At 40.1% G+C, this 24484-nt stretch overlaps 2 protein-coding genes across 2 annotated transcripts in view; both read right to left on the reverse strand.

The window, feature by feature from the left end:
* STK38 (serine/threonine kinase 38) overlaps positions 1 to 24484 on the reverse strand; it is a 99061-nt gene that overhangs the window by 73720 nt on the left and 857 nt on the right. Inside the window, exon 2 of the mRNA XM_077161620.1 lies at positions 24136 to 24252. The gene's annotated coding sequence lies outside the window, so the exon portion shown is untranslated. The remainder of the gene's footprint in view (positions 1 to 24135; positions 24253 to 24484) is intronic.
* LOC143682629 (bcl-2-like protein 13) lies at positions 12523 to 16458 on the reverse strand. The gene is made up of 3 exons (XM_077159215.1): positions 16261 to 16458; positions 15852 to 16184; positions 12523 to 15689 (listed from the first exon to the last, which is right to left on the reverse strand). Exons 1-3 carry the CDS (start codon positions 16379 to 16381, stop codon positions 14749 to 14751), a joined length of 1395 nt encoding a protein of 464 aa, XP_077015330.1. The 5' UTR covers positions 16382 to 16458; the 3' UTR covers positions 12523 to 14748.

Consider the following 24484-nt stretch of genomic DNA (forward strand, 5'->3'; position numbering starts at 1 on the left):
ATAATCAAAAAGTATTGGCAAAATTCCCTGAGGGAGGGGAGAAAGAATATGGAACTATTAAAACTTACCATCAGGGAATCCCCTGATACTGTGTCAAACTTTAGGGACACCCAAATCAATAGGCCATACCCTCGATCATGAGGCTTACTCTTGTGAAGCTTATGTAGGTAACGGAGAAGCTTAGACTACCTATAGGCTGGAGGATCTCTGTTGTTGTTCAGATGTGGCCATAATCTCTCTACGCCCAACTCTGTAAGAGAAATCATTGCCCTCCACCCCTAAGTGGGACATGACATCCAGGGATGAAAGTCTTCCTGGTGGCATAGGAGATGACTCCCAGGGATGAGTCTGGCCCTGGCATGTGGGATCAACAATTCCATCCTGACCAAAAGGGGGAAAAGAAGTGTAACTAATAAAGTATCAGTGGCAGAGAGAGTTCAGAAAGAGTCGAGAGGCTACTCTGGAGGTCACTTCTATGCGAGCTTCAGTTAGACATTGCTACCCATCATACCTTGCCAACAACCCCCAACCAAAATCATTCCAGCCAATCCTAAAGAACACCTAGAGCAACATACAAGATTCTACAAAAGTTCCATACACCAGGGTAACTTTCCAGAAACCTACAACCTCCAGATGGGTCATTGGACCAGATAAGTCCTGAAACCTAGAGGGCCCAGCCTCTGGAGAACATCAGCTAATTCCATCTCCCTACCCCATATTATTGACAACCTTTCCAACATGAAATAGTTAGAATGGGCACAGCCTAAACATCCCTAAAGAGTAAGATCAAAGGTGTTGGTGGAGTTATACAGAGAAGGTAGGGTTTAACAAACAAATATGATTGCTGAATCATTAAATGGATATTTCTTTTAGTCTCCAGTATCTTAGAGCAGTTAGAAGTAAAAACCTAAAATTGTGGAATCGTAACCTATACCAAACTCTGAAATCTGTTCTACAACTAACTGTTGTGCTATGCTTTGAAATTTATTGCTTTTTGTTTATATGTTATTTTTCACAAAAAAAGAAGAAAAAAATTGATTGTGATGATAAAATACTTATTCCTTCTAGCTAGGGAGGGCTACCAGCCCGGCTTCTGCCACCGCCTGCAGCCACCGGGTACTCCCCGGACGGTGGGGGCGCGGGAGGTGGGATCAGCCCCGTGCGCCAAGGATGCGCCACACTGCGGCAGAGCTGGGACAATGTGCACGGTGACCGCGAGCGACCCCGCTGAGGACCAGGTGGAGATCCTGGAGTACAACTTCAAGAAGGTCAGCAAGCATCCGGACCCCATCACACTGTTTCTCATTGCGGGGGAAGCCCGCCTTTCCGAGAAGGAGACCCAGAAACGGTTCAAGCAGCGCGTGGTGCAGTGGCGGCGGTCAGAGGCCTGCCTTGGACTGAGGAGGTGGTGGGCATCGGCAGCTTCCTTTCATGAAGACCATCTGCTGTTTCTGTCCTTAACTTAGCCAAGCTATTCTGTTTTTGCAGTGTAATATTGTATGTTCCATTGCTAGCTGTCCTGTTTAACACAATGTTGCTTTTTCTTTCTTTTTTTTTTGTATGCTGTATGGCGAGATCACATTTCATTATTTTTTTCCACGTGAATATCCTGTTATTGCAGCACTATTTGCTGATTTTGTTTGTTTGGTTGGTTGGTTGGTGGATTTTTTTGTTTGTTTATTTTGGGGGATGTGGATGAACCGGAAATAGAACCCGGTCTCCCTCATGGCAGGCAAGAATTCTACCACTGAACTACCGTTGCACCGCTTGCATGTTATTTTTTTTAATGTGGATAACCAGAAAAGAAGATAATAAGGAAGCTACGTGCAGCTTCTGTGTAAAGCAGTGACTCGGCTGGGAATGTGGTATGGTTGCATTTCCCCTTGGATTAAGATGGTGGTGGTGAAATCGACTAGTTTGCTTTTGACATCACCTCTCAGTAACAATTTATTGTTATCATCCATTTCAGAGCAAGCAAGGCTCTGTTAAAAAGATTACTTGTAGAGAGGCACCATTTGTCCCTATTGGGATGGCAGGTTTTGCAGCAATTGTTGCATATGGATTATACAAACTGAAGAGCAGGGGAAATACTAAAATGTCTGTTCACCTGATTCACATGCGTGTTGCAGCCCAAGGCTTTGTTGTGGGAGCAATGACTCTTGGTATGGGCTATTCCATGTACAAAGAATACTGGGCAAAACCTTAACTTTAGAAGAAGAGATGATGTCATGGTCTTGCTGGTGGTATTTGCTTTCGTTAAGACACTTCAAATTGAGGTTACACATATATGCTGAAAATAAATTGAGTACGTTCAGACAGTAACACAATTTTTTGAATATTGGCTTCCTTTCTTTCAGGCTTGATTTGTCTGGTGACCAGATTATTGGTGACAAGTTCACTAACTAGGTCATTCAGGGAAATCAAGTTAGCACAAAAGAAACATGTCATTCAGATTATCTTGATAATGGTAAAATGTCCACATTCTTGAACTCTTATAGGTGAAATTAGCTCTAAAAAAGACAGCAGGCAGAATATCACATTGTTTGGCTGTTATGTAAGAATACCATTTACCCAAATTAATTTAATTTTTTTCTGCCTACCTTCTGCACTTGTTTCGCATTTTGGTTTCTAGGGCTGGTTGACTCTTAAAGAACTCTTTCAGAAAAGTGCATGGAATACAACATTGTAATGTCTCCCACAACTGAACATATGTGTGTTTAAACTAAACCTGAAAACCTGGTAACAGAGCTGCTTAGAAGTAGTATTTATTTTAGAATCATGCTTATTAATAAACATGAGAATAACTTAATTATGGATTCCATTTAACTCTTTCATAATTGCAGAATTATATTTTTACTGCTGTTATAACTTTTAAATGTCATCTTGAAATAGAAGTATGTAAAGTGCTAATCAAAAGAAAATGAGGACTTGAAATGTGTATAGTATTTATTTATTTTCTCTGTAAGATTCACAAATGTTGAACAAAACACCTTACCTGTATTGAAGGTGATAAGTGATTTATGAACAAGTTGGTTTGGCAAGGGATTATATACAGATTTGATATACTACAGAATGCTTTGTTGCACTTGTGAAAATTTTTGGTCTGACTTTACATTCCATGGTGATAACATGGTAAACATATTGTTATTAAAGTGAGTGAACACATCAAAAAAAAAAAAAAAAAAAAAGATTACTTGACCAAGAGGGGAAAATAACTCCATCTGAATGTAATTCTCCTAGTCATTTTCCCTGTGTTTCATTTAAATACATTGATGGTTGAGTGAGAATACAGAGAAGGATTCGAGTTATTCCAATTTCATAAAGCAGTTTTCTGACTATGGGTGCATTGGTTTGGAAAGAATCCAATTAAGCTAAAAGCCTGAAACAACAACTGGCATAAAAGCAAGTAACTAAGAAAAATCCCTACCTGGAATTTACCTTACTTAAATGCATCTATTAAATTTATTTTGCTAAATGAAATGAACTGCTTTTTGTTTCTGAAATGAAAATATTCTTAATAAAAACCTTGACTTCTTGTTGAAAAAAAAATCTCATCTAAATCTTATCAGCTCAACATAATCCCATCATCAAACTCATCTAAATTAGATATGGATGAGACTGAATATAATCCATCTGGAGCAAACTGCTTCTCTGTTTATGGACATGTGAAATTAGAAACAACCTCTTTTGGTGGTATGACAGCCTTCTTTCATTTCATCCTTGTTCTTTTTAGTACAAGGTGACAGGGTTTTGCTGATATAAAATTCTCAAGAACCTTGTGGGTTTCCGATGCATGTCACAGGGATTTATTCTAGTACAGAAGAGTCTCCTCCACAGAGCTTTCATAGACAATCCCATTCTATCTTTTTCTTCTGCTGAGATGGTTTAGGGGAATTTATGAATCACACCCTTACTCTCTTCAAAGAGCTTTTTGTGTGACTGAATATTTTGTATTTTCGGTCTTTCAAAAGTGTCAGCATGAGGTCACACAGTTATATGCACAACTATTTCTTTAGAGCATACTCTCCTGACAACGAATCTCTTAACTTCAGCATCTTTTGCCATCTGGATAAACTGAGAGTTTCCCAAATCGTCAAGGCCTGGTTCCTTTTTGTTTAATAGTTTTTCCCTCAGTTTATCTCCTTCTCACATACTACACAGGCTGCACCTGCAACACTTTGTATAGAAATCTCCTCAGCTAAATACCCGAATTCATCATTGACAAGTTCTGCTTTCCACATAACAACTAGACACAATTTTGGTAAGCTTTCTACTACTGTGTAACAAGGATTCCCAATACCATTTTTTTGTTGCCCTCTGAGTCCTCACCAGCAGCACCTGTAACATCCATATTTCTCTGAAAGTGTGGTTATGATTTAGGTAATCTTTAAAGCTATATGTGCTTTTTCTACCATGCTTCTCACTTCCGTCTGGGCCCTCCTTGGCAGAGTCTTTAACATCCACATTTCTATTGACAGTCTTTTCAAGGAAATTTAGATGTTTTGTATCATGCTTCTCAAAATTCTTCTGGCCTCTGCTCATTGCCCAATTCCAAAGCCACATTTACACTTTTAGATATTCATTTCAGTAGCCATTTCCCGTCCAGGTACCAAGATCTATATCAGTCAGGGTTCAATCCAAGAAGCACAATGTGTAGGAGATGGATATAAAAGGACTTACTGAAAGAAATTGACCTACGCAATTATTGGGACTGGCTGAGCAAGCCTGAAATCCTTAGACAGGCCATTAGCAAGGGCGGGCTGGAAATCTCAAATGTGAGCTGGAACTGTAGCAGACCACAGGAAGAATGTTTTTCTGCCTCAGGGAAGCCTCAGATCTGCTTCAAGGACTTTCACTGATTGAATCAGGCCCACTCAGATTATCTAGGTTAATCACCCTTACTTCAAGTCAATTGATTATGGACTTTAATCACATCTACAAAATACCTTTGTAGCAACACCTAGATTAGTGTTTGAAAAACTGGGGACTTGTAGCCTAGCCACATTGACATATCATAAAACCACCACAGGTGCAATTTGATATGTATATGTATGACATATGTGTGTCTGTGTGTCTGTATGTGTATGGTATACCTTGGAGATACTGCATGTTCAGCTATAGACCACAGCAGTAAAGCAAATATCACAAAAAGCGCAGCACATGAATTTTTTTCTTTCCCAGTGCAAATAAAAGTTGTACTTACACTATACTGTAGTCTATTAACTATGCAACAGCATTATGTCTAAAAAACCAATGTACATACCTTAATTAAAATGTGACACAAAGTGAGCTCATGCTATTAGAAAAAATGATGCCAACATACTTGCTTGATGCCCCAAACCTCGAGTTGTAAAAAAAAAAAACACCACACACACACACACACATCTGCAAAGTACAATAAAATGAGGTATGCCTGTATATCCATGAAATCATCACCACAATCAAGAGTGAATATATCCATCACCCCCAAAAGTTTTCTCATGTTCTTTTGTAATCCCTCCCTTTTACCTTCCCTGTCCAACACGCCAAGCAACCATTCATCTACTTTATGTAACCATAGATTAGTTTGCATTTTCTTGAGTTTTATATAAATGGAATCATGCACTCTTTTTTGGTCCAGCTTCTTTCACTCTGCATAATTATTTTAAGATTCACCCATGTTGGTGAATGTATCAGTAATTCATTTTTTTGTTACTGAGTAGTATGCCATTGTATGAATATACCACATTTGTTTATCCATTCATCTATTAGCAGACATTTGGCTTGCTTACATTTTGAGGCTATACAAATAAAGCTGCTGTGAACATTCATGGATGAGTCTTTGTAAAGACATGATCTAATTTCTCTTGGCTAAATACCTAGGATTGCAATGGCTGAGTCATATGGTGGGTATATGTTTGACTTTTTTAAGAAATTGCCACTGTTTTTCTAAGTGGTTGTAAGATTTTGCATTCCCATCAGCAATGTATGAGAATTCCAGTTCCTCCATGTTCTTGCTGACAATTGGCATGGTTAGGCTTTCTAATTTTAGCCATTCTAATAGGTGGGTCACCTAAGGCTTTTAACACCAGTTAGTTCTTGTTTAAATCAATTGCAAGAGAGCTTACAAAATGCTGATTTTTACCATTTTATCATTATTTCTATATCCAGTAGCTGGCATTCTTTAGTTAAAGATAGAGCTTTTTCATCAACTGAAATTACATAGTTATACTAAATACAGTTCCCATTGGAAAGACAGATTTAATGTTTCATTCTTTCCCTTTACTAATTTTCAAAACAAGAGTTGTTTTAATCCCCACACGCCTTTCGGATTCAGGTAAGTCATTCTTTTTTCCCCCCATTTGCAATATGAAAGATATGAAAGTGAGACTCAAAAGAGTTTAAGGAAGTTGCTCAAGGTTCTTATCTCAGTCAACAATCAAGAATCCTGATAAGAGCTTGCTTCTAAAATAAAAGCCCAGGTACTTTGAAGATTTGTCATAGTAACATAGTAACTATGTTACTATACATTTGCCTGTAACATAGCAGCCTGCTTCCTGCTAAGGCGGTCAGAGTGCAGCCAGAATCATCTCTTCTTCCTGCCATTAAGTCCCTCAGTGGCTGTAAGGTCATTACCGTCCGTCTTGCAGGTCCTTGTGCTGCCCTTCCCTAGAACCCGCCAGAACAGGGCAGAAGCTGAACACTGTGGCCTAACGGACCTTGGATACATTCCATTGCCAACCCCCCTTCATTGACTTCCGTCAGGGTGAACTGCTTTTCCTTCAGAAATTAGAATTAATCAGGGGCAACCTTCAAGTTTCTTTCCCAAGCAAAGATAGGAGCAGAAAATGGCAAGCAGTGGAAAGGCCAGTCATCTGATGGGGTGGGGGTCGGGCTAAATGGTGCTGTCAGAGAGGAACACAGAAATTAAGGGACAGACAGGGCTGAAAGGATCTGGGTTAGAGGCAACAATTGCTAAAATGTTCAAATACTTCTGTATTCATTGGTAAAGTTTACAGCTCTGAGACCTCACACACCCACTCCAGTGATCACCTTTTACCTATCCCTCCGTACCCACATCCTTCTCTCACTACCCACATCACTGTTTTTTTTTATTGTTTAAGAACCAGGCTGAAAAAAAAAAAAGACCCAAGCTGAACTATGGTTACAGATTTTGAATAACTCCCCTGGGTGTGAACATAAACTGGATTGGAATTCTAACTTGAACAAACACAATGCTGCCAACCACAGTCTGGGACCTTTGGAACACAGCCTAGACTCTGCATACCTTTGGGTTATGCACCAAGCACTTACTGGGTCACGATGTCACGTGTATTTCCTACTTTTGGGGTCACAAGTTTGAACAACCTAGGGTAGGGGATTCTAGGCAGAGAGGACCGAATGCAAAGGTACCTGGCTTTTTCCGGGAAGAGAAGCCAGAGGACTAGGAGGTGGGCAGGGGCCAGAAGTGAAGGCCTTGAAGTGCATTGTCAGTGGAGAGTAGCCTGAAGACAGGGAGACTCCAGGATGGGAAGATGGTGAATTTAAAGTCTGAAGTCCAATGGGGACATATGGCAAGAAGTATGGTTGTTTGCATGCATGGTTTGAGTGTGAAGGAAAGCACCTGGCCAAAGTAAAGCAAAAAAACTGAGGTCCTGAGAATAGATGAGATCCCTCAGGGAGAGAGGCCCAGGTGAAAACCCCGAGGGGCCCCTATATTAGCAGGGGGGTGGGGCGAGGTGGGAGTGGGTTAGTGGAGGCTGGGGAGTAGGTGAACCCTCATTAGCAGCACAGGATAAAGCATTCGGAAGGGCACTGAGCGAGAGGAGCCAGAGTAGCAGGAACTTGGAAAACAGAGGGAGAGAGCAGAGATGCAAGAGGAGGCAATCAGCAGGATAGAGTGCAGTAAGTCTAATAAGGTGAGAACTCCAGACAGACAGCTGTAGCTGAGCCTCAGAGACAGCGCAGGTCTGTGCAGGGGGCAAACCTGACTGGTCATTCTGAGCTTTGTGACGGTGGACAAGTGACTAAACATTTTGTGCTTCAGTTTTTTCATCCATAAATGGAAATAACGAGAATATCTACTTCAGAGTTTTGAGGATTAAATAAGTATGTGGGGGGTGGGGAGAAAGAGGGATTGAGAATGAAAGAGAGAGAGAGAGCTGAACTGGGTTTACAACCTAGCAAGTACTAGATATAAGCGTGTGCTAAATTATGACAGCTATGACCTGAGATCTCTACATTTTCTATACTTCCTGGGCCTGACTTTCCTTGGCTATAAATTAGGGCTTGTTGTGTAGATTCTAGGAACTATTTCAAGAATGAAGAGAAGAGAGAGAGAGGGAGGGTGAAAGGGGAAAGAAAGAGAAAGAAGGAAAGGAGGGAGGGAGGGGGAAGGGGAGAAGGAGGGACAGAGAGAAGGAGAGAGGAGCAAGCCAACCATGGCAGAACTGAAGAAAGACAGATCTCTTTCGAAACACAGAATCAAGCACACACTAAAAATTTTTACATCTTTACATCTCCACTCTGCCCTTTTCATATGTTTGAAATGTATTTCCCCATTTTTGTGATTCCAGTGGAACCAGAGTTGCTGAGATGATTTCTCATCCCCCAGCTCTGCACTCCAGTTCCTTTTATTCTGCCCTAGGATCCTTTTCCAGAACTCTAGTAGATCTGAGAACCAAATAAGGTAATACAGTGACGCTGGCATTGAGGTTTAGGCGCCAGGGAGGTGGGGGGAGGGGGGAGCTGAAACTTTAAAAATTGAAAAAGGGGGAGTCTTGAGAGGTTCAGGAACTGTCCTGCCTCAGCACAGTGAGGAAGGACACTTGTTCATGAAATATCTTGTTCCTTGGTGTTTCCCTGAGGAACAGGGAGAGCTGGAAACCAAACGCACACATGAGGAGATACCAAAGGTAGCTTTTTCAAAAGGCCACAATTTGGGCAGCACTGCAGCTTCCCCACTCTTGTCCCTTTTTCTCACTTCCTTTCCCTCTCTCTTAATGTCTCTGTATCCTAGTAGTTTCAAGTCGTACAGATATATTTTATAACTCAAGGTAAATTCCAGGAGAAGCCATATAATGGATCTTACTGGGGATGGGGGAGATGCTTCCTGTGTAGAAATGTATTCGTGGAGGGAGGTGCCAGAGAAAAGGTGCTCAGTGAGCCCACAAACTTCCATGGTCACGTGATGCTCCCAGGCTTAAAGAAGTGATGCCATTAAGTAGTGGAAACTGACTAGACTAATTTAAAAATGAAAGCTTTAAAGCCAAATCACATTTTTGATATTTTGGATCACTACTTTAGTAGAAAGAACTTTTATTTAATATTCATTAAAATATATGCTGTAGAAAAATTAGACCATCTAAACAAGCAGCCAAAGAAAAAATTTGTCACCTAGAGAGAAATGTAATCACTTTGGTGCATGCCCTTTCCTACCTTTTTCTCTGTTTGTATTTTAATATACATATATATTCATATAAGTACTATATATATGAATGTCCTTTATCATTTTTTATAATTAAAAATTGATCATGCCTACATTCTGTTCTGTAACATGATTTTTTGGTGGGGCAAGGATATTAAAATAGTTTTGGATCCCCTTATGTGCTGGTTTGAAAGGATGTATGTCCCCTAGAAAAGCCATGTTTTAATCTAAATCCCATTTCATAAAAGTAGAATAATCCCTATTCAATACTGTATGTTTGAAACTGTAATCAGATCGTCTCCCTGGAGATGTGATTTAATCAAGAGTGGTTGTTAAACTGGATTAGGTGACAACATGTCTCCACCCATTTGAGTGGGTCTTGATAAGTTTCTGGTGTCCTATAAAAGAGGAAACATTTTGGAGAACGAGATTCAGAGAGAGCAGGGCAGAATGACATAGCCATGAGAAGCAGAGTCCGCCAACCAGCGACCTTTGGAGATGAAGAAGGAAAATGCCTCCTGGAGAGCTTCATGAAACAGGAAGCCAGGAGAAGAAACTAGCAGATGATGCCACGTTCACCATGTGCCCTTTCAGCCAAGAGAGGAACTCTGACTGTGTTTGCATGTACCCCTCCACTTGCGAGAGAAACCCTGAACTTCATTGGCCTTCTTGAACCAAGGTATCTTTGCCCAGATGCCTTAGATTGGACATTTCTATAGACTTGTTGTAATTGGGACATTTTCTCAGCCTTAGAACTGTAAACTAGCAACTCATTATATTCCCCTTTTTAAAAGCATTCCATTTCCAGTATATTGCATTCTGGCAGCTAGCAAACTAGGACACTTTAAAACCTGCTCAGTGACCACCAACCTTGCCAGTTTGCTTACATACATAATCGTTTTCTGCCAATTCAGTGTTTCCCAACTTCCTTGCTTCTGTGACATGCTTTAAGAGGACTAAATTTTCCCAAGACACAATATAGTGAATGAAAGGAAGTGTAACTATATTGTGTTTGTTCTTTTTAACTATTTACTATATATGGGATCATAAACTATAAACCAAAATGAACAGCTCTCATTTGCTGGCCCCTCTTCCCCAAGCTTAAAAACAAAAACTCAGCAAACGAGCTCTAGGGAATAAAGCTTTACCTGGGTATTTTTCTCATATAAATTCTAAAATATTTGGCAAGCAATCAAAACATTCCCAAGTAGACTGGAAAGAGACCGTTAGAGGATGTATGGTTGGTATGAGTACTGTATTGCTAGAGCTCCTAAAACAAAAACCACCTAATGGTTTGACTTAATTAATAGGAATTCATTATGTTACAGTTTTGGAAACTAGAAGTCCAAAATCAAGGTCATCAAAAGGCCATAATTTCTCCCAGAGTCTGTGGTGTTCTAGTGCTGGCCTGTTTGCTGCAATCCTTGGGGTTCCTTGGCTTGTGTCTCTGCCTCTGTCACATGTTTTCTCCTTCTCCTGCTCTGTTGACTGGGTCTCTGCCTAGATTTTCTTTCCCCACAAGGACTTCAGCCTTACGGATTAAGGCCCACCCTGATTCAATTTGACCTCATCTAAATAGGATCTTTGAGGATCCTATTCACACATGGTCACACCCATAGGACCACAGATGAAAACTTGAACTTGTCCTCTGTGGGGAACATGATTCAATCCACAACAGGTGTCTACCTTACAGCCTCTCTTTGCTCTAAGAACAAGACAATATGACTATGGCAGAGGATCTGGAGATGTATGGGGAGGGTTGGTAATGACCGCTTTCATTTATTTGTTTTTGTTGAACATTTATCGAGCGTCTTCAACAGGCCAAACTCATCTGTGTTTTGAGGCAGGCAGGGATCCTATCTGGGAAGAAGCTAGGAGCGAGCCTGTCTGTTCTGAATCATTAAATGTAAAATGTTCTGAACATCTAAAATGCTATAATATAGCACCAACAGTAATTATTCTTTTTCTCCATCACTTCCTCTCTCAACTTCTCTCCTTTTCTTTTCCTTTATTTATTTTTTTAAACTTTTCAAGTTCACAGGGAAAGCATGACCTTGTTAATGCCTCAATTATGGACTTCTCCTACCCTCAAAACTGGGAGCCAATACATTCCTGTTGTATACTTCTACCCCATTGTATGGTACTTGTTTTAGCACCTAGGAAACTAATACAAATTCTTTTGGGTATAAAACTAGGAGTAGAATTGCTGGGTCATATGGGTAGTCCTAAGTTTAACTTTTTGAGGAATTGCCAAACTGTTTCCCACAGTGGTTGTGCCATTTTACACCCCCACCAGTGAGGTACAACAGTTCCAATTTCTCCACATCCTCACCAACATTGTTCTTTCCCGTCTTCTTTATTGTAGCCATCCTAGTGGGTGTGAAATGGGATCTCACTGTGGTTTTGATTTGTATTTCCTTGGTGACTAATGATGTTGAGCAACTTTTTATTTTCTTGTTGGTCATTTGTACATCTTCTTTGGAGAAATATCTATTCAAGTCCTTTGCCCTTATATTTCTTTTTTCTTTTTTTTTGAATTTTTATTAATAAAACCAATCAACATACAATATGAACATTCTTTTTTTCATCACATAGTTGTATATTCAGCATCATGATCATTTCTTAGAACATTTGCATCAATTCAGAAAAATAAATAAAAAGAAAACAGAAAAAAATTCATACATACCATATGCCCTTATTTATTTATTTATGTCTTATTTAAGAAAACAAACAATACACTCGGAACCACCAACAATGGATATCTTAGTTAGCTTAACCATAGGCATATTTAAATAAAATATCCATATAATCATTGTAAAGCCTATGTTTGCGTGGTAGGTTTCAGAAATCAATTTAAAATTAAGCAAAAGGAAAAAAATCTACATATTCAGATAGCAAAGATCTTAAATTCTAAGTATTAAGCACTAACCTAGATACCATTTGATCAGCTGTCAAAACTGTGAATGTTCTCAAAATATCAAGTAGAAAGTTCTTACAAATATCTGCATCGCTATAGTAATGACCTACGTTAATGAATATGAATATACAAATATTTTTACAATTAACATATGGAAATCTTTACCACCTAAAATGGATATCTTAGTTAGCTTATCCGCAGGCATATTAAAAAAAAATCTAAGTAATCATCATAAAGCCTGTTTGTGAGATATGTTTCATAAACTAATTTAAAATTAAAGCAAGGTTTTTTGTCCTTTTATAAAAAAAATTTTATTGTCATAGCATCTAAGCAACACAAAATTTCTCATTTTCACTAGTCTCAAGTACACAATCCAATAGTGGTAGTTACATTCACAATGCTGTGCTACCATCAACACTATCCATTACTACAGTTTTTCCATCATCCCAAATAGACGTGCTATACCAAACAAGCATTCCCCACTGCTACTCTTGCCCCTGGTAACCTGTATTCTAATTTCTGACTCTGTGAATTTTCATATTCTAATTCTTTCATATCGTGAAATGACACATTATTGGTCCTTTTGTGTCTGGTTTATTTCACTCAATGTGATGTCTTTACATTTCATCCATGTTGTAGCATCTATCAGAATTTCATTCCTTTTTATGGCTGAATAATATTCCACGGTGTGTAGATAGCACATTTTGTTTATCCATCGTCCACTGATGGACATTTGAATTGCTTCCACCTTTTGGCTATTGTAAATGATATTGCTATGAACAATAGTACAAATATCCACCCAAAAGTGGAGTTACCAGGTCATATGGTAATTCTATACTTTTTTTTTTTTTTTTGGTGACCAGGGTAGGTAAAGTAATTTTATTACAAATTTCAGGATCTAAAAAGTAACTTGTTACATTTACTAAGATAGGTCTGAGATGAATTTTTGCATCAAGCATGTGTCCTACATAATGACACTGTGATTCTCAGGCATAAAAGGACACAGTTCCACCCCTCCTTTCAGGATGGGATCAGGCCAGATGAAAGGAAATTATACTGACACAACTAGCATATACTGGTTGGGTTCATTTTTGTTTATCTCCTTGAAGAGTTTGGGTGAAGACGCCTCTGTCTTTGAACTCTGGAAGTCAAACCAGAATCTCTAGGGTAGCCTCTGTCTTGAGATTGAAGCCTTCTTTCCCAGTTTTTATTTCAGTGCTTTTAAGGAGACTTTCTGTATTTACTAAGAGTTATGATTCAATTGGTTTTGTAAACCCAAGTATGAAAATCCTTACTATATGGCAAGAGATCCACATAGGAGCCAGGTGCCCAGTAGTGAGACTGAGGCCAGATATGGGGAAAACATACCAGCCCAGGGTCCTAGATGGCAACCCTCCAAAAACAAGAGATGCTGCTGGCAAGTAACCGTAAGGTGAGGACAGCAGCCATAGACAAAAAGGGTTGGAGGAGACCTCAAGGTAATGTACGCCATCCTCTTGCCTCTAAATAAGACAGGGTTACATGCCCTTGTACTCATACATAGGGAACCCTAGGTCATTTGATTTTATATTTACTTAGTTTTTTAAAAAAGATTCCTAAAGGCAGCATTTTTACAAGGTGTGGCTGTCAGAAGTTTCAGGGATTTGATGGATCTGAGCAAAAAGTACAGAGTGAGTCCTCTGCTGTGGGACCTTAGAAGGAACCTGAGGTGAAGAGGGGCAGTGCCGTACCTGAGAGGCAGCTGAGATAAAAGGGGAGAGCAGGCCTCACTACAGGACAGAAAGAGAGGAAAAGAAGAAGAGCCAAATAGGAGTGGCTGTAAAACACAGCCTGCTTATCAGAAAAGATGAAATTCCAAGGGGATGAAGAGCTGAAAAGCCAGTAGCTAAGGAGCCCACAGCTAAGCCCTCTTACCTGGGAATTTCTATCCAAGATTCTCCTGAACTAAGCCTTTAGAGCAATGGTTCTCATCTTTGGGGTCTCCTCGCTCCCCAGGGGACATTTGGCAATGTCTGGAGACATTATTGTGGTCACAGTTAGGGGTGAGGATATGCTACTGGCATCTAGTTGGTAGAGGTCAGGGACTCTGCTAAACATCCTACAATGCACAGAGCACCCTCTACCACAAAGAATGCTCAAACTGTCAATAATGCCAGGTTGAGAAATCCTGTTTAAGGGCGAGCATTTAACTCCTAAGATTCTGATTCTAGTGTGAGCCCAGCCCCCAGATCTTACAATCAGACAAATGGGAATTCCCTCTACCTCAAGCCTTATTGAATGGATCAATCCACTGCCCTACTTAAGCAGAGGTCCCCAATGATCCCAGAGTTTTCTACAAATGTCCAGTCAGCTATTGGTGGTTCAAATTCCAGTCAATACCACTAAACCTTAGATCATCTTCATCTTCTCTCTTCTGAAAAAGCTGCTATTTCTTTCTCAGAGCCAATGCCACACCCACTGCCACTGCTAGGATGGGAACAACAGCAGCCCCTCCAAGCAGCAGAACTGACTTGCCCTCAGAGAGGGGGAGAGCTTTCTCTTCTCCAGCACTGGAGGGCTCTTCCCTAAGACTCTCTTTCCTTATACTTATCTCTTCTTCGCTCAGCAATAGTTTTGCAGAGACCACCACCTCTTCCAGTTCAACAGGTTCACTTTTTGCTGTTCTCATCCCTTCTTCATCAAGTTCTACAAACAAAGATGTGGCAGGGCTGGCTTTCTCAACTGCAACTGTTTCTGTGTCAGGTTCACTTGTATCCAGCAAGGAAGTGGCAGTGATAGGTGGAAGCAAGGAAGCTGGGGTTTCAGAGAGTGCCTCTGACAACTCACTGGTCAGCATGACTGCAGAAGGCACAGCAGCCTCTTCCATGCCCTCGGGTATTTCTTCTTTCTCCACATACACAATGTCAGAATTAGAAGAGTTGTTCTCACTCTTCTCTCCAGCTCCATTGCTATCTAAGCTTTTGACTTCTTCAGGATCCATTGCAATCTGCTGCCAGGACTCAGGACCAAAGGACACTGGTAGGCTCTCTGTGTGCCAGCTTTGGCTGGCTGACAGTGAGACAGGTAAGCTCTCTGACTGCCAAGAAGTGGTCACAGTTGGAGACTCTGGGGGACTGACTTGTGCAGAGTTGTCACTGGGTAGGATATAGATGTCATTACTGTCTTCTGCAATGATTGCAGGGTATTCCTCCTCTTCCAATTCAAGGTTAAAGACAGTGCCCCAGCCACCTTGCTGAATGATGTATTCCGCTGCATAGTCTTCCAGATATGTCATACCAAACTGCAGTAGTGTGCTCAAGGGTTCTTGACCACGTCTTGTCAATTCTAAAAGCATTTGTTGTAGCAAAACCAAGGGCACCAAAATCTGTTATCATAAGCCATGTTCTTTCCAGCCACAGAAGATTTAAAAGGAGAGTAATACAGGACTCAGCAGCACAAGTAACGTTCTAGTCGGCATACTTCATTTATATAAGGTATTCAAGACATAACTTGAAAGTCAGTAGTTGGTCCCTTGCCTAGAAATGGACTTATTCCAGCCGCTGGCATGAACTGCAGTCTCCTGCGTACATTTCCGATATGACTGATATGTCACCGGCTGGCTGAGGAGCATTTGTAATGCTTTATGCAGAGGCTCTTTCAGTTCCTGTGATACTCTTTCTCCACGATGGGCCAAGCAGTCTTCTATTGAGCTTTCTGGGTTAGCAGGGCTGAACACTGGAGAGGTATGACGGTCAAAGCCTGTGCTGGCAAAGCCTTCAGAAATGTCTTTGTCCAGGGATTTTAGCTCTTCTTCAATTTCAGTTTTAACTTTTAATAGAACTTCTTGATCCACAGATAGTGAAGCTACATCTAGTTGAACCCAGTTTGATATGGGGTTGTAAAGAATCTTTCTTAAAAAGATGACTTGTGCCGGAGACCGGGGTTCAATTCCCGGTGCCTTGAGGTGAGGACAAATGTTGCTCTTGCAGCTTCTCCTGAGAGAGGAGTCCCAAGTAGCTGAGGACAACATACTTTGTCTCATAGTGAAATCCTACAGGCACAGCAGTAAAGGACGCCATTGAGTTGGCTGGCAGAGCTCCAAAGAAGTCAATATATGTGTAAAACACAAACTCTCACGCGTCGCCGGAACCACTGGGTAGCCGGTGGATCGATACAGTTCTCTGGAAACTTTCCTTTTCTCCAGCTCTGCCTGCCCGGAACCCCACTCCCCTCACCTGGCCCTCGCCCCTCCCCCAGAAGAGCTGAAAGAAGCGGTGGTGGCAGCAGTTGCTTCCGATAGGGTCCTGCAACTGTGGTGTCTGCTTCAACCCGCGGCCTAATCTACCGCCGCCGCCGCCAGGATGGAGGGTGAGATCACCCCCAGCGCGCTCGCGTCACCGCCGGCTTCAGGGCTGCTGGGAGGTAATTCTATACTTAACTTTCTGAGGAACTGCCAAACTGCGTCCACAGTGGCTGCACCATTTTACATTCCCAATGTGATGCACCAGGGCTCCAACTTCTCCACATCCTCAGCAACATTTAGTTCTGTTTTTTCAGCAGTAGCCATTCTAATGAGTGTGAATGGTTTCTCATTGTGGGTTTGAGTTGCATTTCACTAATGGCTAAAAATGTTGAGCATCTTTTCACATGCTTATTGGCCATTTATGTATCTTATTTGGAGAAATGTCTAGTCAAGTACTTCACCACTGTTTTTTATATAGGTTTCTTGTCTTTTTGTTGTTGAGTTGAAGGATTTACTTTTGTTTTCTGGATAATAGACTCTTACTAGAAATATGATTTGCAAATGTATTTTTCCATTCTATAGATTGTCTTTTCGTTTTCTTAATAATATCCATTGATACACACAAGTTTTTCATTTTGATGAAGTCCAGTTTATCTATATATTTTTCATTGTTTGTGTTTTTGGTATAAAGTCTAAGAATCCATTACCTAATACAAGGACCTCAAGATATTTCCCTTGGTTTCTTCTAAAAGTTTTGTCGTTTTAGCTTCTATATTTAGGATATTGGTTCATTTGAGTTAATTTTTGTATATGATATGATGTAGGAGTCTGTATTAGTCAGGGTTCTCTAGAGAAACAGAACCAACAGGAGATGTCGGTAAATACGATATTTATGAAGGTGTCTCATGCAACCATAGGAATGGAAGAATCTAAAATCTGTGGGCAGGCTGTGAAACTGGCAAGTCTGATGAAGAGTCTTGAGAAACAGGACACAGGAGAGGCCTGCTGGCTGAAGAAGCAGTGAAAATTATCTCTTCTTCCTTAAAAGTCTTCAACCGATTGAATCAAACCCAAAGGACTAGATTGTCTCCTTTGCAGGAGACACATCCCTAGTTGAGCATAGATGTAAGCAGCCTCAGCTGTAATCAATTGACTGATAATAGTACAATTATTTGTGTGATTCTTTCACTAGTCTCTTTCCATCAGAATTTAAGTTTCAGTCTTCTGGCTTATCAACCAGCCACAAAATATCCTTGCAGGAATGTTTAGGCCAGTGCTTGCCTGACCAGACAGCTGGGCATCATTACCTGGCCAACCTGACCCCAGAACCTAGCCATTTGTTCTAATTTGCTAGCTGCCAGAATGCAATATACCAGAAATGGAACGGATTTTATAAAGGGGAATTTAATAAGTTGCTGGTTTACAGTTCTAAGGCTGAGAAAATGTCCCCATTAAAACAACTCTATAGAAATGTCCACTCTAAGGCATCCAGGGAAAGATATCTTGGTTCAGGAAGGTTGATGAAGCTCAGGGTTTCTCTCTCAAGTGAAATGGCACATGACGAACACGGTCAGGGTTATCCTCTCTTCTGGAAAGGCATGTGGCGAACACAGTGTCATCTGCTAACTTTCTCTCCTGGCTTCCTGTTTCATGAAACGCCCCGAGAGGCATTTTCCTTCTTCATCTCCAAAGGTCAGTGGTTGGGTGGACTCTGCTTCTCGTGGCTGTGTTGTTTTGCTCTCTCAGAATAACTTTCTTTCTCCAAAATGTTTCCTCTTTTTATAGGATGCGAGTTAAGTAATCAAGACCCACCTAGAATGGGTGGAAACACATCTCCACCTAATTCAGTTTAACAACTACTCTTGATTGAGTCACATTTCCAGGGAGATGATCTAATTAAAGTTTCAAACATACAGTTCCAAATAGGGATTAGAAGAATCGGCTGCCTTTACAAAATGAGATTAGGATTAAAACATGGCTTTTCTAGGGTACATACATCCTTTCAAACCACCACCCCATCATACGGTCCAACTTAATTTTTTTTCACCTTAATATCCAATTGTCCTGGTTCCATTTGTTAAGAGACTATCCTTTCCCCCATTGAATGCTCTTGGCATCCTTTGGAAAGTCAATTGGCTGTAGATGTAGGGGTTTCTTTCGGGACTCTCAATCCTATCCCATTGCTTGATGTTCATACGTATACCTGCATTGCATTGTCTTGAATATTGTAGCTTTGTAATACGTTTTGAAATTGGGAAATATGAGTCCTCCAACTTCAATCTACATTTTCAGTATTTTTTTAGCTGTCTGGGCCTCTTACAATTCCATATGAATTTGAGGATCAGCTTTTCCATTTCTTCCAAAAAAACCATTGGAATTTTAATGGGGATGGCATGAATCTGTAGAGTGCTTTGGGCAGTATTTCTATCTAAACAACGTTAAGTCTTCCAATGAATGAACATGGGATGTCTTGTTGATTAGAATTTTAAATCTGCTTGGTAATGTTTTAGAAAATCAAATATATTAAATGTATAAATGTAGCTTCAAATGTTTAAGGAATTAAATCAGTCAAGTGTGTAAATAGGGTTAATCACTGAGCAGAATTATGCTTATCTTCTGAGATAATTAAAGATTCATTTAAGTATAGTGGAAATTATTGATCTTATAAATATATTAGATTTTTAGAAAATATAATAGCATGGCTGGAAGTTTAGCTTAGATTCTTAACAGTATATTTAAGGATTAAGAATATGAGACAATGATAAATTTAAAATTACTAAAAACACCAGAATTAGTAGTAATTAATCATTTCTAGGTACAAAAACCTCAGACAATAAAAAAACCAATTCCAATTGTCACCTGGGGACTCCTACAAGATATAGGGTGTGTGGGACTCTCCTGGGTGCCCATACTTCTACCATCAAAGCAGCTTTTTAGGAGCAAATAAGCATTCAATGAATGATGGCTGAATGGATGTGACTGATTCATCTTTGCTGCACTAAAAGCACTTAATAGGCATTTGGTAAGTACTTGTTGATGTGTGAATAAATATATCAATAAAATGAGTATTTTTACATATCAATGATTATTTTACATATCAATAAAATGAGTATTTTATATATCATTAGTAAAATCATCACATTCTGTGGTTTATCCACATGGGCTTTTTAAAAATTCCTCAAACCCACCACAGGGACTTTATATGTGCCATACCCTCTTCCAGGGACACACTCATTCCTCTCCCCAAACCTCTCCCCCAAACCTTGCTTTCTCCAGGAAGCCTTCCTTGGTCTCCCTGATTAGGCCAATTTCTCTTATGGATCATTTTCTTCTCCTTAAGACTCTTTTCTACATAAATAATACAATTATTTGTGTGATTCTTTCACTAGCCCCTTCCATTGGAATGTAAATTCCATGATGGCAGGCTGAGGCTCTGTTTTGTCTTACTACTTTATCCTTCAAATCCATTTCAGTGATTGGAAAATAGAAGGTACCTATGGTAGTTTAGAACTGAATGGATCCCAGAAGATCATATTCTTATAGTTAATCCATTCCTGTGGATGTGAACCTGTTGTGGGTGGGACCTTTTGATTAGGTTATTTCAATTGAGGCATGCCCCAAATGGGTCTTAGTCCTTTTGCTAGAGTCCTTTTAAGAGGATGAGGTCAGAGAAAGACACAGAAGCTGAAAGAAAACCCATGGAAACAGAGACAAAGCCTCTGGAGCCAGAAGCTGGAAGCAATGAAATCTGGAAGAGAAGGGAGAAACCAACAGACACCAGTCATGTGCCTTGCTGTCTGACAGAAGAGTCCAGATATCATCTTGATAATGCCTTGATTTGGACATTTTCATGGCCTCAGAACTGTAAGCTTGTAAGTTAATAAATTCACATTGTTAAAATCAATTCAGTTCCTATATTGCATTTAGGCAGCTTTAACAAACTAAAACAGTACCTAATAAATAATTCTTGAGTGAATGAACGATAAGCTTGTGATATTAGAAAAACTGTTTTAGGGAATCATATAAAAATATGTAGAAGGATGATATCTTGAAGTTTTGGTTAAAAACAAACAAAATTAGGTAATTTATAGGAACAAAATTTTCACATAGTTGTCCAGGATATGGAATTAAAATGAATTTTAAATGATTATTTGTTGTATTTGTGTGCAGTTATTTACCATTTGTCCCTGTTGATCAATACTATTCAGCAGCAATATAATGTGAGCCACATATATTTTAAATGTTCTAGTGGGCCCATTTTAAGAATATAAAGAAACAGATATATTTTTTTCTTTTTTTATTGCATGGGCAGGCACCTGGAATCAAACCCAGGTCTCCAACATGCCAAGCGAGAACTCTGCCTGCTGAGCCACTGTGGCCTGCCCCAGACATTAATTTTAATAATACGGTATAACCCAATACATAAAAAGTGTTATCATTTCAATATATGTAATCAACATAAAAATTATTGAGGTATTTTGCATTCCTTTTTTTTTTTTTTTTTTTTGCATTAAGTCTTTGAAATCCAATATGTATACGTTTCCAGCACATTTCAATTTGGACTCAAATAGTCACATGTGTCTAGTGGCTACCACAGTGGATAGCACAGCTTTAGAACAATTCTCCCCTTTTCTGTCCTACTCTGTGCCCTGGGAAGCTGACCTCAAGATTTTATGGCTTCCCTGAGCTCACAGAAGGCACCATTAAAAAGATGGGACTACAGGAAGAGAGAGCAGTTCACTTATTCCACCCCACCCTTTTCCTCAAACTGGGCCATAATTCCTCTACCTAAGGCTATAGTGGCCTAACTTCAATAGCTGCAGCACCTGATGGCTTCTGATGACCCTGCTTCCTTCCTTGCCTCATTTATTAGTTTGAAAGCTGTCGGAATATGAAATACCAAAACTGGAATGGGTTAAAAAGGGGAGTTTAATAAGTTACAAGTTTACAGTTCTAAGGAAGAGAAAGTGTCCAAATGAAGGCACCAACAGAGTTTACCTTCACTCAAGAAAGGCTGATACTGTCTGGAACAGCTCTGTCAACAGAGAAGTCACATGGCTGGCATCTGCTAATCCCTTGCTCCTGGGCTTCAGTTGCTTTCAGCTTTTGTTCCTGTGGGGATTCCTCATTTTGCTTCTCTGGGGGCTGGCTTTCAGCTCTTGGCTTCCCTTGGCTCTCTCTCCAGTTTCTGGCTTGCTTAACATTTCATGGTGATGTCTGCTGGGCTCCAAGCATCTCCAAACATTTGTGTGCCTATTCTTGGTGAAGTTTCTGTTCTCCAAGCATCTATATCTATTCTCTCTGTCAGCTCTGAGGCTTGTGTCATTTCTGGCTCTTTCCAAACTGTTTCTTCTTTTAAAGGATTCTAGTAAATTAATCAAGGTCCACCTGGAATGGGTGGAGTCACATCCCCATCTAAGCAAAGGTCACACTCACAGTTGGGCCTGCCACATCTCTGTGGAGATAATCTAATCAAAAGATTCCAACCTACAGTATTGATCAGGATTAAAAGAAACAGCTGTCCCCCACAAGACTGAATTAGACTTAAAACCATGGCTTTTCTCGGGTTCGTAATATTTTCAAACCGGCACACCTCATTAGGCCCAAGAACTGCCTGTTAGAGTTTCACTCCCACTCTCAACCTTGTGGGTTTCCTCAGCCCTGCCCACACTTCTATAAATAATTTCCTCTTCAGTTTACCCTTCCTGTGTGCCACCTGCTTCCTACCAGAACCCTGACTGAATCAAATAGTTAATGAACCATTGTTATGGTCCATGTTCTTATTAAATTTTACTTCACAGATATTTGAAATCAATTACAGTATTTAAAACATTAAATCGTATACTTAGTGCCTGTCCATCAGTGACGTTTTTTCTTAAATTAAAAAAAAAAAAGCACAGTGAATTGGTAATGAATGAATTTTAGAATGAGAAGAAAACTTAGTGCCTTGTTTTCTCAAACTTGAGGTCATGAGAAGACTGTCAGAGTAATTTCTTTATTAGGAAATCATTTTGGTTGCAAGTGACAGGAGTCAAACTAACTCAGACTGGCTTAAGCAAATGAGGAAAAGGGGAAGGGAATTTGTACGTTCAAAGAACGGGAAATTCCAAAAGTAAACCTGGGTTTAGTACTTAAACAAGAGTCCCAGGGTTCTTTATTTCCCATCTCTCAGCTCTCCTTCCCTCTGGGTAGGGGTCCACCACATTTTTCCTGGAGAAAGGATGGCTGCCTTGTCTCAATATACCAGAAACAAGAAATGAGCACACTTCTCTCTGGTCAGGCAGCAGTGCCGGATTTAGCAGCTGACTGGTATGACTGGATTACGCATCCATTCCTGATGTAATGACAGAAGCCTTAGAACTGGAATGACTTAAATAACAGGGTGAGGCCTTGGGCCCCTGAAAAATGGGGTCCTAGTTCAACTGCACCTGAATAAATAAAATGGAGGTCAGTGAGAGAGTTGGCTCCCCAACGAAAATTGGATATTCACTATAATATACGATCCTGACTGCCTACCTAATCAGGAAATTCTCATGGCTTCATGTGGTCTAGAGTGTGGTTGTATAAATTTAAAGGAATATTAAAACGCTCCATAACATAAATGGTTACTTCACTTGGCTGCAGTCTCTAGGGGCTCTAGGGGATGGGAAGTGTGTGTATATGGCAGGAGGAGGTTGGGAATGTATTCATATATAGAGCTGGAAGGATTAAGATTGTTTCATCAGAAGAGGAGTGCTTGACTGGCATTAACATACAAACAAGAAACCAGGACTTGAAAAAAAAAGAGCATTTTCTGACCAGAGATTTTGCCAGGTAATTTACATACATCGTTGTTTTTTTTTAACGTTTTTTTAACTGTAAAAAATTACATATATACAAAGCAAAGAAAGAAAAAAGCAATAATTTGCAAAGTACATTTCAACAACTACTTACAGAACAAATCCCAGACTTTGCCATGGGCTACCATCATTTCTTTTTTTTTCTTTTGTATGCTGTATGGCGGAGGTTACATTTCATTCTTTTTCTATGTGAGTATCCCGTTATTGCAGCACCATTTGTTGAATTTTTGTTATATTTGTTTTTTGGGGAAGTGCATGGGCCAGCAATCCAACCGGGGTCTCCTGCATAACAGGAAAGTATTCTCTCACTGAATGCACCCGCTTGCCACCATTTCTTTTTAATTAAACAAGCAAATATGCATTGGTCACTTGCTGTGTGTCAGGCACATTTCCACGCCCTGAGGAGGTAGGGGTGACAGGAATAGATGAAAGCTGTGCAAAGCAACAGCCAATAACAACCCTGGAAATTTCTTATGCCACTTAACAGACAGGAAACTAATGTTGAGAGAGGTTAAGATTATTTTTCCCAAGATGCTTTAGCAGTAAGTAGCAGGACTGCAGTCCAAATCTAGGACTACCTGACTTCAAAGGCTTTGCCTTGGATAGAAAGAAATCGAATAAAAAAGAAGAGAAAAGCTTAGACAGAAGAGAGGAGCAAATCAAGGCAAACACAGAGTCAGAGAAAAAAAGAGTGAGCCAGAGGAGAAAACCATCTAGAGAAGGAGACAGAAAAAACAAAGTGTCCACTCACCTGCCTCTGGGTTGAAACTCAATAGGTACGATCAGCACAGGGCCTGACTTAAGAGGTATAGGTCCCATTCCTCCTCTTTCCTTTGGGTATGAAACCTCTGCATTACTGGCAAGGAAACTAACACAGAGCAATTACATCTTTGTATTGCCCCACCCCCACCCCCCACGAGATAAACCTTTAGGGTCACAAGAAACCTTAAGCCTTCCAAAGAAAACATTTGGAAGAGATTAAACTAAATGTTGGCATTATCTTTCAGCCAAGGAGCTTAAATGACTGAAAATACAAGTCATTTGTTTTTTTAAGAGCAGCTTTAAGTAGATTTTAGCAATAGGTCAGAAGACAGAGGGGA

The sequence above is a fragment of the Tamandua tetradactyla genome, chromosome 5 (assembly GCF_023851605.1).
Source record: "Tamandua tetradactyla isolate mTamTet1 chromosome 5, mTamTet1.pri, whole genome shotgun sequence".
Classification (NCBI taxonomy): domain Eukaryota; kingdom Metazoa; phylum Chordata; class Mammalia; order Pilosa; family Myrmecophagidae; genus Tamandua; species Tamandua tetradactyla.